The 15,297-nt window shown below is 41.3% G+C and overlaps 3 protein-coding genes across 10 annotated transcripts in view; 2 read left to right on the forward strand and 1 right to left on the reverse strand.

Annotated features, from left to right (window-relative positions):
- cdh23 (cadherin-related 23) overlaps positions 1-1,168 on the forward strand; it is a 213,103-nt gene extending 211,935 nt beyond the window's left edge. For all 6 annotated transcript variants that reach the window (XM_028969157.1, XM_028969156.1, XM_028969163.1 and 3 more), the window contains one exon: positions 160-1,168. In XM_028969157.1, coding sequence (XP_028824990.1) covers positions 160-498 — 339 coding nt within the window. In that variant the 3' untranslated portion in view covers positions 499-1,168. The remainder of the gene's footprint in view (positions 1-159) is intronic.
- Positions 1,169-2,047: 879 nt separating this feature from the next.
- eif3s6ip (eukaryotic translation initiation factor 3, subunit 6 interacting protein) lies at positions 2,048-12,632 on the reverse strand. Of its 2 annotated transcripts, XM_028969203.1 has the most exons (14): positions 12,501-12,632; positions 11,358-11,400; positions 10,491-10,704; positions 10,249-10,328; positions 10,010-10,141; positions 8,664-8,737; positions 8,403-8,574; positions 8,163-8,317; positions 7,332-7,502; positions 6,453-6,586; positions 6,132-6,305; positions 2,558-2,747; positions 2,371-2,451; positions 2,048-2,251 (listed from the first exon to the last, which is right to left on the reverse strand). In XM_028969203.1, exons 1-14 carry the CDS (start codon positions 12,528-12,530, stop codon positions 2,171-2,173), a joined length of 1,731 nt encoding a protein of 576 aa, XP_028825036.1. In that variant the 5' UTR covers positions 12,531-12,632; the 3' UTR covers positions 2,048-2,170. The 2 variants fall into 2 exon arrangements, with proteins under 2 accessions (XP_028825036.1, XP_028825041.1); XM_028969208.1 differs by lacking the exons at positions 10,249-10,328; positions 11,358-11,400; positions 12,501-12,632 and having other exon boundaries at positions 10,491-10,569.
- Positions 12,633-13,424: 792 nt separating this feature from the next.
- dnajc12 (DnaJ (Hsp40) homolog, subfamily C, member 12) lies at positions 13,425-15,195 on the forward strand. 2 transcript variants are annotated; one of them, XM_028963150.1, is made up of 5 exons: positions 13,425-13,568; positions 13,870-13,948; positions 14,039-14,178; positions 14,544-14,685; positions 14,910-15,195. In XM_028963150.1, exons 1-5 carry the CDS (start codon positions 13,458-13,460, stop codon positions 14,990-14,992), a joined length of 555 nt encoding a protein of 184 aa, XP_028818983.1. In that variant the 5' UTR covers positions 13,425-13,457; the 3' UTR covers positions 14,993-15,195. The 2 variants fall into 2 exon arrangements, with proteins under 2 accessions (XP_028818983.1, XP_028818980.1); XM_028963147.1 differs by lacking the exon at positions 14,910-15,195 and having other exon boundaries at positions 14,544-14,884.
- Positions 15,196-15,297: the final 102 nt, after the last annotated feature.

A 15,297-nucleotide genomic window follows, 5' to 3' on the forward strand; every position in this document is an offset into this window, starting at 1 on the left:
TAATGTACTGTTTCCTCCATTGCTGTAGGGGATGTTGTGTTTTTTACACACCTCTTCACTTCCTCTGCTGACCTTTTCCAGGCTGCTCTCCCAACAAGCAAAATCTACTGTACTGATCCATTAACGTACCAAAAATCTTGTTCTCTTCCAACCTCTCAGCTGATCCAGAGTGACCTGGATGACGACACTGAAGACCGCGTGGGCATCGGGGGCCGAGGGACGCTGCGATTCAAACACAAGCTTCCGGTGGAGCTGCGTGGTCCGGATGGAGTCCATGTGGTGCATGGCAGCACTGGAACCCTCCTAAACTCAGACCTGAACAGCCTGCCAGAGGACGACCAGCGGGCACTTGGACGCTCGCTGGAGGCGCTGCACTCCGACCCAGGCCTGTACGCAGAGCGGATAGCACGCACCGAGTCAGCCAAGTCCACACCACTGCACCGCAACAAAGGCAGCGACACACTGTTGGAGAGCCCACTGGAGATCACGGAGTTATGACTAGCCGAGGCCTCGCTGGTCTGAGGAGAACAGTGACCTCCAACCTTTCACAATCCTCACCCTCCCTTAAGGAGCAGTGCTGGAGTCACTGGGGTCAGTCATTGGATGGGTGGGAGGAGGCACAAAAACATATGGGGTGTGTTGTCCTGGGACAATGTTGGAAATTAAAGTGGAGTGACTTTTCACTAGCTCAGTGGCTGCACACCCTCCACCTGCACCCAGACAAAAGTTGTGCAGTTCCTCAGACCAGCAGCTGGCCAATGCTGGGACACGAGCTCCAGTTCTCACAAGATGAACATGGAAAATAATGACCTTTGGCTTCTCCCGAGTCCGGAGCACAAAAAAGAAAAAACGTGTAGAAAACCATAATGTTCTCAAGAACCACTTTCACCTTGAAATGGACCAAAAAAAAAAAAAAAAAAAAAGAAGACCATCACTGTTTTTGAACTCTCCATTTTCTATTAGCAAGTCCAAGTGTCTTCAGGCAGTAGGGATAATCAGGCAGAAAGGGATTATGGGACTTGGGACTGCTCATAAAAGGAATAAAACTTGAATTATAGGCACAAGCCCTACATGATCACTGCCTTAGAACTGCCATTAAAAAAAAATATATATGTGTCAGTTTTTAATGCTTGGAGGATTTAAAAAAAAAAAAAAAAAAGCTGACTTACCAAAAGAATGGAGTGTGTTGAGTAAGTGAATATGTTTTTGGTTTCATTAATGGAGTTCAATGTGATTGGTTTATTTTTCAATTTTGGTTTTACGATTGTTGTACGATTTGTGTCATTTGATGTCTGCTGTCAGCAGATCAGCAGTTGTGTAGAATGATCTGTGACTCATTAAAGAAAATATGCAATGGTCCCCTGCTTCGAATTGAATTCAATCATCTGTTTGGTCTGTGGGTTTATGTTGATTAAAATGAGTGTCACAAACCGCAACAATTCAGACTAGAGAAGAAAAAAGAAAAAAAAAAAAGAGAAATGGTAATGTCTGGACCCACACCGCCACTAACTGGCATCCCTCATCCCTAGGCAGATCAGACAAAGACTGGAAATTAACTTTTGAAGTCAGGTACCAAAGTCTAGGACCAGTCAACTTTACCAGTTTTCAAGTGTGTAACTCCATATGTGTGGAAAAATGAGATCAAATTTCAATTAAATCTACCCCTATTAAGATAATAATCCTCCTCCCTGCATTAATCAAACACATTAACTATATAGTGAAGCATGAACAGATGAAATTTGGCCTTCCACAGATGTAATGCTGGTAAACACAAAATGCTTTATCCCCTTTTAATTTTCTGGTCTCTTTAATACATTTCTATGCTGAATCATCAACTGGTACTTTGGAAGAAATCAGTCAGCTTGAACATCACCATCCAGTGCAATGGAGCAAAACATTCAAGATGCTTGGAGGAAAACCCCCATTATAATATTAATATTTCATAGTTCCAAATGTACCATATTTCAATTTAATTTGTTGTTTTTTTTCCCCAAATGTTTGTGCTGATGTGATTTGAAATAAATAAATCACTACATTGTCAACATAGTGGTTTTCAACTACTTTATTTTTGTTTCCAATTAATAATAAAAACCTACACTGAAACTACACTGGGCTACCATCCAGTGTTTCTGCAGATTGGCTGTCTTCCGCTTCTAAATGGACATCAGGATCATGTGGCCCTCGCATTGCTGCTAGAGCCGGAGGAGCCAGAGGTGCCACTGATGGACATCTTCTTAAGGGTCCGGTTCAGCTACAAAAATAAGAGGGAAGACCACAGCAAAACTTATGAAATGTCTTCAAATAGTTGCAGCAGTCAGAATTAAGAACGGTCTTTGTGAAAGCTGCTCAGACTGACAAATTTCAGCTCACCTCCTCAAACTTATGGATTTGTCTGATGAAAAAATCTCCATAGCGTCGAGCCACCTTGGTGTCAGCAATGTGAATCATGTCCTACAATAAAGGAAAATGTTACTGCCTGTTACCTACAGATGTCAAAAAACTACTGCGGAATACCCATAAAATAAGACAACTGCAATATGTCTGTATGTACAAATACCTTGTCAATGTAGAAGTCAACCTCAGATGCGGACTGAAACTCTCCATCCAGGGCAGAGATGCCGCTGGTCCAGACCAGGTTCTTCATCTTGTGTTTGAAAACGAGCAGCTGGATTCTGAACTCCTGCTCAGACATGTCCAGGAAGCCAGACAGCTTAGCCACCGGCATGGTTGTATAGAGTTTCAGGAAACTGGAGATGCAAAGAAAATCTCATAAAAGCCCACTGCAGCTAAACAGCAAACAGTGAAGTTCACTGTGAACAAGATATTTTGCTTAATTGATATGACCGCCACATTCCAGATTATTCATAGGGGAATTTTTTGTCACAGGTGGCCTGTGTCAGTATCGTATTAGTAGGACAGAGCATTTACTATTGTGCTGGGAATGTGTCTGAGGATACCCGTTAAAACTAGCGACCAGGGAGTCGAGGCGAGGGCAAAGGCCTCGCTGAGACCTATGATCCAACATATCAAACGAGTTGGTGCTGCCAACAAAGCACCAAAAACAAGAAAACTGCGAGAGAAAAAAAAAATAATTATATTCAAAGCTGCCACTGTGACGTCCCGTGGTATGTTCTGTTTGTGTGTGTCTCTCTTTCTCTTTCTGTCTCTCTCTCTCTCTCTGTAATGTTGCAGAGTGGCTCCTCATCTCTTTCTCATCATGATTGGACTCCTCCCCTTCCTGTCATGATTGGTGGGCTGTAATAGGGAAGAGGGTTCAAAATGACTCCTGCTTGGGACAAGAGGAGAGGGTGTTGGTGTGAAGGATTGGCCACACCCTGTTAGCATTTATGATGTTAGCATGCTAATCTTTCAACGTTCCCCAAGACACCAAATTTAATGTGACATCTTGGCCACGCCCTGTTAGCATTTTACGTTAGCATGCTAACATGCACATTTATCAAAATTCTCCAAACGTCACCAAATTTAATGTGAAGTATCTTGGCCATCCCCACTTACCTTTTCTGATGTTAGTATGCCAACATTAACATGCTAATTTTACAACATGCTACAAACATCACCAAATGATACATGACTCATTTTGGCCATGCTCTGTTAGCATTTTTGACATTAGAATGCTAGCATTAGCATGCTAATATGCTATTTTCCTAAATGTTCAAAACGTCATCAATTTTCATGTGACCACCTGTTCCCTTGTCTACTTAAAACCTGCTCTTACAGCCACTCCTGTGACCAACGCTAGGACAGGCCAATCAAAATTTCCTCTGGAATTTTGGTTTCTAATTATTATTATTATTATTATTATAATACTATCATTGTCCCTAACATCATTGTCCCTAACTGCCTAACAGTGTAATACAAACTTGCCATCTTGATTCACTTTTATTTACAGATAATAATTTAACAAAATTAGTCAAAAGGCAACAGACTTATTCATATAAACCTATTTTGAAGATAAACTCTACCCCAGACATGTCCAATAGCATAATTTGGGAGACTTTCAAAGAATATTCTAGGGATAGGGCTGAATGATTTTATGTCTGCACTACCATCATAGCCAAAAGTTGAGAATGACTGAAATACTGGTTTTCACAAAATTTGCTGGTTCAGTGTGTTTAGATCTTTTATGTCGGTTGTTTCTGTGGTGTCCTGAAGTATAATTACAATTTGTATGATTGAACCTTTTTGTCACAATTATTTTTCCAGTCTGTCCTTCAAATTGTTCTTGGAGAGAAGTGTTTTCTTTACTGCCCTTCTTGACACCAGACCACCTCTTTGCCTCACTGGTGGCACCACTGGACTTTCCTAGGCATCCTGAAGCCTTCTTCACAACAGTAGAACCTCTCTCCTTTTAGGTACAATCTTAGTAGCAGCAATACCCTTGCCTTTTTTGCAACATAATGATGACTGTGTGTGTTTCCTTGCAGGTAAACATGGTTAACAGAGGAAAAACAATGATTTTCAAGCATCACTCTTCTTTTAAAGAATCCAGTCTGCTATTCTAACTCAATCAGCATGACAGAATGATCTTCTGTCGACACTCGTACTTGTGTTAAAAAAAAAAGAGAATGGCTCAAATGATCTCAGCAATGATCTCCTTTTGTAGCAGGGCTGAAATGCAGTGGAAATGTTTTTAGGGGATTAAGTTCATTTTCATGGCAAAAGGGGATTTTGCAATTCATTTGATCACTCTTCATAACATTCTGGAGTATATGCAAATTGCCATAATAACAGAAGCAGTTCACTTTGTTAAAACCAGTATTTGTATTATTCTTAACTTTTTTGGCCACGATTGTTATTGTATTAAAAACTGTAGCATAACCGTACATTGAAATTTGAACTGCACTATACTGTCCTATAAGTAGAGTGAGTGTACTTGTTTGCGTTTAAGTGGGCATGGCTTTAACTTGGGACACGTCTGATTGGTGAGCATTATTGTCCATCACATAGGGACATAGGGCTCAGGTTTCTGCCTACTGTGGAGCTCCACACCTCACAGTGGATTAGAAGATACTGCATTTGCTTAGATTTAATGAACAGGCATGTATGAACACAGTGCTGAAGCAGGTAGGCTTTAGTCTCACCAGCTATGGCAGAAATCAGCAAAAACAACTAGCCCTGAAGTCCATGTAGCACCAAATGCCACTCCCAACCATTCGTACATCATTAATGACCACTTTAGGAATAATAACATTGGCATCTGCTAATGCCACAGAGATTCAAACATTCTTTACATCTCACAAATGAGAGCCAACATACTTTACTCTGATCACTCCAATAGATGTTCATACATTTTTTGTTTAACTTGAATGATTATCTGTTGGCTTATCTGGATATACACACTTAACAAAAACCTAAAAAAAAATTCACTGGTCTAACAATGTAACTCCAAGTCAATCACACTTCTGTGAAGTCAAACTGTCCACTTAGGAAGCAACCATCAATTTCACATGCTGTTGTGCAAATGGAATAGACAACAGGTGGAAATTATAAGCAATTAGCGAGATATCAATAAAGAAGTGGATCTGCAGGTGGTGACCACAGACCACTTCTCAGTTTCTCTCTGGCTGATGTTTTTGTCCCTTTTAATGCTGATGGTGCTTTCACTCTAGTGATTGCATGAGACAGAGTCTACAAGCCACACAAGTGACTCAAGTGAATGGCACATCAATGCGAGCTGTGGAAAAAAGTTTGCTGTGTCAATTAGTGTAGTGTCCAGAGCATGAAGGCGCTACCAGGAAACAGGCCAGTACATCAGGAGAAGCGTAGGGCAACAACCCAGCAGCAGGACCGCTACCTCCGCTTATGTGTAAGGAGGAACAGGAGATGCACTACCAGAGCCCTGAAAAATTACCTTGAGCAGGCTACAAATGTGCATGTGTCTGCTCAAACAGTAAGAAACAGATTTCATAAGGGTGGTATGAATGTCCAACGTCCACAGCACGTTTGGGATTTGCTAGAAAACACTAAGATTAAGCCTATTTGGCACATTTATAAAATTATTGTACCAATTTGGTGTGTGTGTGTGTGTGTGTGTGTGTGTGTGTGTGTGTGTGTGTGTGTGTATATATATATAACAAAACAAAAAAAAACACAAGGTATCTGAAATATACCTCCGAATGGTAGAAAGCTGTGCTTGCTGCTGCACCTCCTCAGCAAAAACCTTCAACTGTTGCTGAAAGGGTTCTTTGTGGTAGTTGGGATGGACGTTGTCATAGTTGGGCACCACTGGAGAGAGGAACTTGGGGCAGGCAAAGCTAAAGAGCTCTTCAAAGACCTGCAGGTCCCTAAAGAGATGAAGTAAAGCAGAGAATCCTTAAAATCACACAGCTAAAAACAAACCAAGTGCAACTTGAGACTGACTAAGACCCATGGATGGTGTGCTGATATCTGCAACTCCTTGCATACAATTTAAAAATCAAAAGGTACCCTACCCCTTCTGCATGCGCAGCATCTTGTCACTGTACTTCTCGCGTAACTGTGTGTGGATGCTCTCGTCAATGCGCATCGGGTACATGGTGAGAGCGATGGCCAGGAGGCCATGCATCTGTTCATTCTGCTTGTTGATCTGTCAGAGAAAGGCAGAGAACAAAATGGCGGTGTAACGGACCCATCTCCAGTTCAGCTCCTTCGCACACAAAATACATTTTAAAGATGAATGAAAACAATATGTTTATATATATATAAACTCATTGGTGTAGGATTAATTGTAAATATTGCCACCACTACCTGGGCATTACACAATTGTAACACACAGTTGAATGAACAGAAGAACCGTATCATTATTCAGCCAGTAAATTTACATGAAAAATTATGTATACTAAAAACATACTGAAATCAAAATGACAACCAGTCATGTTCATAGCAAAGGTGCTGCAGCAGGAAGTTGTATAATAAACTTTTTACAGATGCATCAACATATAGCATAACTGTATACCAAAGTGCGCAGCGACCGGTGGATTACTGACAGAGTGAAGGCTTGTTTTATTTTATTTATTGGGTCTGAAGTATTTTTAAGACCTTTAAACTCTAGATTTAAGGATTACTAGTAATTTATGATATTTAAGACCTTAAGGATTTGCAGAAACACTTCTCTGTGCTCACACCCAAAACGAATGCCTTGTGAAGCTGTTTGACTTTCAACATGCAAATGTGCAAGATCTTAAGGAAATCTCCACTAAATCTAATACAGTAATCACATAATCAATCACTATTGAATCACCATTACAGAGTTTATTTTTAATATCTTCAATCCTGTATTCACAAAAGAGGGAGAAAGACACCAATTGAAAATTATCTGATGTTTGATCTACCATCTCATATTTGTAGGTAGATCTCTGGAACATGTTCCTGGTTCTCTGGATGTAAAGCAGGATGTTAGCGAAGACCCGAATAGCATCTTGGTAGCGCCGCATCATGAGATAGGCAAAACCCACATAGTAGTAGGTGGTGATCTGGCACTCAGGCACACGGGAGTACATACTCTGAAGCCATAACACATAACACAATAACACAGTTAGGTACGATAGCAGGAAAATATACATCATCAAACATTAAATTAGATTTGCCTATTAGATTAGTACACACATATATACTCATATATATAATTCTAATTAAGCAGGGGCAGGTGATACATCAAGTATATTCGTAAGCAAGATTTGTTCCAGTAAATGACTATGTCCTGACCAGAGTATAAATTCCATTGTTAGACACACTTCCCTTTTGAAGTGCGCTTCTCTGCCCATTCAAAGCAGACAACCACTCATGCCACTCCTGGCGCATGAGTGTTTTGTACCAGAAGAGATGCACAAATCCAGAGATTTGTGAGCCCAAGCAATTGCGATGCAATATTTTCCACATACATATCCTCTTTTTGTGACCAGCAAAAATCGTTGCGCTGGTTAAATGAATTCTGTTGGTGTCATTTTATGTAAGATGTGGCTGAATTTAGTATTCGTACAGAGACATATCTATTATGTATTGTGATATATCTTAAAAATCTTATTTTTAGGCCATATTGTGCAGCCTTAGTCAAAACATGGAATGAACACATGAACTCAGGGGGAAAAAAAACAAAAAACAAACTCAATTTCAAAATATCCCCAGAGTTGACATCAATGACCACTGATAGCCATAAAGATCACCTTTTTGTTGAGCTCAATGTTTTCCAACACTTTGATGGCCTGGTAATAATCTCCCAAGAGTGAATGCAGGCGCAGCAGACCAACAAGGCTGAAGTAGCCCAGCATCTTGTAGAGCGAGTGTCGGCCATACTCGCCCGCGACACTCTCTGGATCGCCTGCAATGCAAATACACAACCGATTCAGTAAGTTGAACATCACATAAGCACCACCACCAGGAGCCATTATTATGCCCACTCTCACCTCCGCTGGTGTAGACTTCCAGCTGACGATTGATGTTGCTCTTGTCCACCAAGGAGTGTAGAACATTCAGCACACTGTGAACATTCCAGATCTTAGGGTTGTTCCTGAGGAACTCAATCTCCTCATCTGATTTCTTGGCTGTCTTGCAGCGATACTGGCTGAAGGACTGGAACTGAGGCGAGAAGGAAAAAGGCAAGTAGCTTAGTCCTCTCTATTAAATAAGGCTTCATTTCTTTCTACACTGATGATTTAAGGCTATACCTGGTAGATAAACTCATCAATGATGTCCCACAACCATTGGTTAGGAAGCTCCAGGGGTGCAGGTCCATCTGCATCTTAAATAAAAGCAGAATGGGTAGGATCAATGCTAAACATACAAAAAATGTTTAAATGGCAAGTACGGTGTGACTGATTCTGATCAGGAATAATGCAGTCTCAAAGAATCATTCAGCAGCAAATAAGCATAAGATAAGATGATCCTTTATTGGTCCCACAAGATGCCCCAACAAAGTAATTTGATTAGCAGCTATTTCGCTACCCAAAAGAAGAAAAAAAAAATGTTGTCAACAATGACAACAGCTGCAGAGGAGAACTCACAATTCCTCTTTGGTTAACTACTTCCACAGCTGTGCTCACACGTACGCAACTAGGGGTTTATACATTGCAATGCAGACATGGAATATTCTGCATCAACTATTTCATAATGACAATGCTAGGTCATTTTCTGGCAGCGGCATAAAAAAAAAGGAGTGCCGGTAGTGACTGAAAGTAAAAAGTGAAGTAATAGTGCCTAAACAACTAGGCCACTGCCGTTCGTTCAACAAGATAATGTCGCTCTGGATAAGGGCATCTGAAAAATGTATATATAATGGCAGAAATTGACGGCAAGAAAATTTTCTTGCAGCATTTATTTAACACGTATAGCAGCATTTAGCAGCGTATAGCTCAGTGGACTAAGGCTCTGTGCATGTGAGTTGAAGGTTGCCGGTTCGAACCCAGCCTCCCCGCGTCTGTGGATCCTTATGCAAGATCTATGGGGCAGTGGTGGCCTAGCAGTTGAGGAAGTGGCCCCATAATCAGAAGGTTGACTGTTTGAATCCCAATCCGCCATGGTGTCACTGAGCAAAGCAACATCCCCACACACTGCTCCCCGGGCACCTGTCATGGCTGCCCACTGCTCACTAAGGGTGATGGGTAAAATGCAGAGGACACATTTCACTGTGTGCACCGTGCTGTGCTGCTGTGTATAACAACAACAATCACTTCACTTCTCGTTCGAAAAGCTGGTGCTGAACGCCAATTTGGAATCTTTGATTTGCTCCAATGAGGAGAAAACCTGTCCGGGTTCAGTCCGCACTCACCTGATGCCACAAACACCACAAAAATACCTGTTGCCTATGTCCATGTGAACCAGGCCTTAACTCTCACTAAGTCACAAAACTGATCTGGGTCTGTCAATTCACTGCACTGCAACCAAATGTCTAAAAAAAAAAAAAAAAAACGTGGTCCAAGGGCAAGTCAATTAATCAGATTATGCTAACTATGTTGCCGTACTTCTAACAGAGCAGGATTTTATGTAGGTCACTGTACAGTCTGGCACAACTTACTGAGAATGTAGTTGAAAAGGTTGCAGTAATTGTAGTATGACTCAAATCTCTGATCGAGCGTTGGTCCTCCACTGACTTTGGCATAGATGTGCCTGTAGTATAGCTCCTTATACAGTATCAGGAACACAGCATCTGTGTGGGGGAAAAGTGAAGACACTCAGAGTGGGGTTTACCACAAACAAGTGAATAAAGAATAGGGCCAGTAACACAACCTAACTGGAGAAGAAGTTCAGACTCACCATTACCAACAAGCGAGGCAATGGCTTCAGCCTCAGGCCATGGTGACGTCTTGAAAAAGCGGTCAGTCAGCTTGTTCCAGCTGTAAACATCAGGGAAGACGAGATTCTTCAGTAACATCAGTCTAAAGTAAAGCTATTCTCTAATTTATTCTCCAAGTCTAAGCAGGTCAGGCCATGACACAATTGCCTTTTTTATGCATTATAAAATCTAATCTACATCAACTAATTTCTCACATGGTTACCTGTTCTCATAGATATCCTGGATCTCGTAGATCTTCTGCTCAATGCTCTCGCTGGACACTCGGTTGGCCTGCAGCTCATACACCTTCTGGTCAATGAGGTCAGAGATGGTCTTGTGAAAGTACTGCAGGAAGTTTTTGATCACCTCAGGGATGACGTGATACGTCTGCTGGTGCTCATACTGACGCTCATATGCCAGATCAGCTTTAGGGTCACCTAGGTGGTGAGGAAGAATATGTCTGTTCAGGCAGCTACTGCTTCCAAAATTACTAGCACTAGGGCTGCATGATATATCGAAAAATGATCGTTATCGCGATAATAGTATATGCGCAATCTGTATCGCAAGAGTTGCGATAAATGAAATTTATGCTGCGTCCGAAACCGCATACTATATACTATTATGACGAGCCATCACTGCAAGGTCAAGAAAGGAGAAATCGGCTCCATCATGAGGGTTTTGGAATAACGCCTTTTAATTAAACGGAAGCCAGTAGGTGGCGCCAACAGCCAATACCTTTTCCTCCGGCTTCCACATAACAGGATTTGTGTGTCCAAATTTGACCAATCAGATGGGCCCTTACTATCTTTATACCCACCTCCCAATTAGGTGATATAATGCTATTGGCTAGACCAGGCCATGTAATGTTTACATGTTAATATGTACATGTTTATTTTTGTTAATGTTGACAGTATGTTAGTGTTTCCACTACATACCAATTTATTTGGTATTCACTGTGTGCTGTAAGTAACTGAAACAAAAATAAAGCTCACTTGTATTAATATACAGAATAAATATTGATAATTTCTATTTTGTGGGCTCTCAGCAACGTGCATCAAATGTTTCCAGCAGTGTAGTGAATAGGCCGTACCGGTGTGCAGGTCGTAGTCGTTGTGGTAGGAATATGGATCATACTGTAAAGGAAGAGTTGATGTAAGATCATTTAAAGCATTTAAAAACACCCTTATCCAGAGCAACATACAAATTTTAGGGAGACACCCTGCGGGTGACACTCCTGGTTAAGTGTGTTGCTCAGTAACACAATAGTAACCAGAAGGGGTGCACCGATACCACTTTTTTGGAAAATGAATATGAGTACTTGCATTTCAGTACTCGCCGATACTGAGTACTTTTGCATGTAATATGGCTCGATGCGGCGTGAAACTCTTGTCGATACACTGGGAGGTTAGGCTAATTAGCAACACAGGGCTAACATTGCTTTTCCAAATATCCGTGGTGAAACTAAATGCAGAGGAGGCTTTTGGCTGTGCAGTAGGCTGTGGATGTGTTTTTTTTCCCTATGGAGTCATATAGTTTAGGCAGCTCCTTGTCAGTCATGTAGCGGCGGCTTGGGACATCATATCTGGGCTCCAGAACATGGAGGAGATGCAGGAATCCCACATTTTCTACCTGCGAGAGTGGCTGGTCACTAAATGCAATATATTCGATAATTGCCTATGTTATTTTCACAGCACGTGGATTGTCTCTGGACATTTTCTCTCGTCTTGCAAGACTTTGCTGCAACGTGGGTTGTGTTGGTTTAGAAGCGTTTAGAACTCTTTGTACATTTCTCAGACCGTGGTATCGGTCCCCGGTATCGGGGGACTGTTAACGAGTACGAGTACTTTAGAAAATGTGGTATCGAGGGCGATACCAGATACCAGTATCGGTGCATCCCTAGTAGCAAATGAGTTTGAACATGTGCCTTAGTGGTCTTCTGGTTTATAAATTAGGGTTTTACCAACTAGACAACTACCATCCTACTACCTTAGTAGTATGCAGACGTCATATATAAGAGACAGTAGCATTTACTCTTAACTAGCACCAATATATAATGGTAATGATCTTTCACACCATCTGAACAATAGAACTATAACAATGCGGGTTAACCAAAAAAACAGCCACACGCGCACAAGCTGCCCGCCGCGTGCGCCACACAGCTAAGCCATTCATGCGCCACCCGCAGCCACGATCACCATGACAAAAAATTATATAATAATGAAGGAATGTAGACCTCTTCGACCTCCTCGGTTGGGTAAGACATTTCGAAGGATCTCTTTACTTTCGACTATCCTCCAAACCAGGCAAACAGTAGTCCACCAAGCAGCCGGGAGCTGACAGGAAAGAGGGGCACTCAACTTCCGCTGACGCAGGCGCGCGCGCTGAAGGATTGTGGGATTTCAGCGTACTAAAATTTGAAGGGTGTTTAGAACAATACTGCCGCATGGCGAATATACCACATGGTGCAAGAGTTAGATAGAACAAGCAAGGGGAACCATGCATGGGCATCGAGTTTATACACTCCAAACCAACAGTATTTTTCGCGCACTTTATAACCACAAAGGACTAAAGACCAATCACCACAAGCCAATCATCATGTTGACCATTAAGATTACTGTATTTGTATATATGAAAGAATTGCTCTTGTCAGTTCGGCTTGTTATTTCCATTTGGTGTAAAATGTAGTAAATAAGTATACAGATTTTTAATATTTGACATTATAATTATTTCCATGAAGATTAACTTTATTATTGATGTCATATATCTGTAATTAGTAAAACAATTATATATAAGCAGTTAACTGCTATATATAGCTAATTCTCTGCTGTTATTTGCCCATGTAAATAGACATACTACAGCTTCAAACACATATTACATGTAATGTAATTGTTAATGCCACAAGTTATTATATACAATACAATTATTTGCGTTTATAGAGTCATAATTTACAATATTAAATTATTAGTAATGTATATGTTAGTGATTTAACGGGTTTTTATTGCGAACCCCCTGTTTCCACGTCTACTGGTTATAGGATGGACTGGCCACGGACGCCCTGGTGTATGGTATCAATGGGGCGTTGTCTAGTAATCCAATGTCCGCGATCGTGGCACAGGTCAGGGGTCGCTGTGCGGCGCGCATGCGCAGAGCGCTGATCTCCATTCTGCGCTCCAGACTGCTGCTCCTTCTGATGCTGCTGAGTGCGGATCGTCCTATGGCCATGATGGAGTCCGTTTTAAACTGCACGTCGGAGGACATGGAGGACTATTACGGGCTGCTTGGCTGCGATGAGCTTTCCTCGGTGGGGAAACAACTTTTTGTTGTTGTAGTTTATGAGCACAGCAACCTGCTCAGCATACGCCGTCAGATTAGGGTCGTGGTTATGATCGATATACATACAGTTAGACATATACTAATGGCTACTAGAAAGAACCGACAATGAAGATGAACAGATTTTCTCCGTGTGTGTGGTCGGTGGTGGGCGGCCCTAATCAGGCAGGACGACCAGGACTACATGATGCATTAGAATAAGAAAGGATGAGATTAGTCATCATGGACAATCATTCTTTACACCACATCTTTCTTTCTTTGTCCATCTCTAGACAGAGCAAATCCTTAATGAATATAAAATAAGGGCCCTGGCGTGTCATCCTGACAAGCATCCAGAAAATCCAAAAGCAGGTGAGAACTCTTTCATATATATAAAAATACAAAAATATCTTCTGTCAAAGCATGAGCCTGCAAGTTTGTTTTTCTTTTGGTTTCATGCAGTGGAAGATTTTCAGAAGTTACAAGAAGCCAAAGAAGTTCTGACCAATGAAAGCAGCAGGAAGAACTATGATTTTTGGCTAAGGAGCAGTATCACTGTACCGTTCCGTGACTGGCAGGCCCTCAACTGGTCTGTGAGAACTGTACGTATGTCTAGTTTATTTACATTTACAGCATTTATCAGACGCCCTTATCCAGAGCGACTTACAATGAGTAGTTACAGGGACAGTCCCCCTGGAGCAACTTAGGCCTAAGTGTCTTGCTCAGGGACACAATGGTAGTAAGTGGGATTTGAACCTGGGTCTTCTTGTTCATAGGCGAGTGTGTTACCCACTAGGCTACTACCACCACAAAATGTAAAATTTAAAAGTCTTAAGTGGTGTGGTCTGTTTTTGGTGATTTGTTTTTAGTTACCTTTATTGAATAACCAAAAAATTGAGGAACTGATTCTAAAAATCTGTTCATCATTTCATAAGTTGTCTGAAATTGCCCTGAATGTAACTTTTAGTCGATGCACTGGGCCGTGAGGCCAAAGAAGGAGCCCATGCTGGAGGCTCCGACAGAGACATGCCCAACACCTGGAGAAGAGGAGCCACTACCTGCTGAGCCAGAGGGGCCGGAGTATGACACAGAAACCCCCCTGACACCCAGTAAGAATCAGGACCTTGTACACACACCAGACCCAGACTGGATTGCCGAACATTGCCCATTCATCAGTGGTCATTTCCTTCAAATCCAGACAGTGGAAACCAACCACTGATGATCAGACAGACCATAACAGTGTATAACTACACACTCCCACACACACTGATTTAAGAGGTTATTATTCTTATTTTTATTAATTTTATGTTTTTTTTCCTTTTCCCTCCTTCAGGTGACTACTGGCATCTTCGTTTTCGTTGGTCAGCTGAGGCTCCTTCCAGTCTTTTACAGAAATTCAGGAACTATGAAATTTAATGAATGTATCTTTTTATTTGTATATGTTGTGTGTATATGTTGTGGTTCATTTTTATATTTTTGTGTAAATAGAGTATATATGTTTACATAAAAATGGCTTTAATGATGTTTTGTCAGAAAGATGTGGATGTTGCTTTAAAGTTCGACCTATAATATTCTCACAGTAACCAACAAAATACCTATCCATATTTTTCTAAATAACACCTTTTACTGCAACTGTTTCTACTGATATTCTAGGTTCTAAACCTTTCTGGACTACTACATTTGTGGGTTTTGTTGTATATTTTATTTATCATATGCCTCTG

Source organism: Denticeps clupeoides, chromosome 2 (assembly GCF_900700375.1).
Source record: "Denticeps clupeoides chromosome 2, fDenClu1.1, whole genome shotgun sequence".
Classification (NCBI taxonomy): domain Eukaryota; kingdom Metazoa; phylum Chordata; class Actinopteri; order Clupeiformes; family Denticipitidae; genus Denticeps; species Denticeps clupeoides.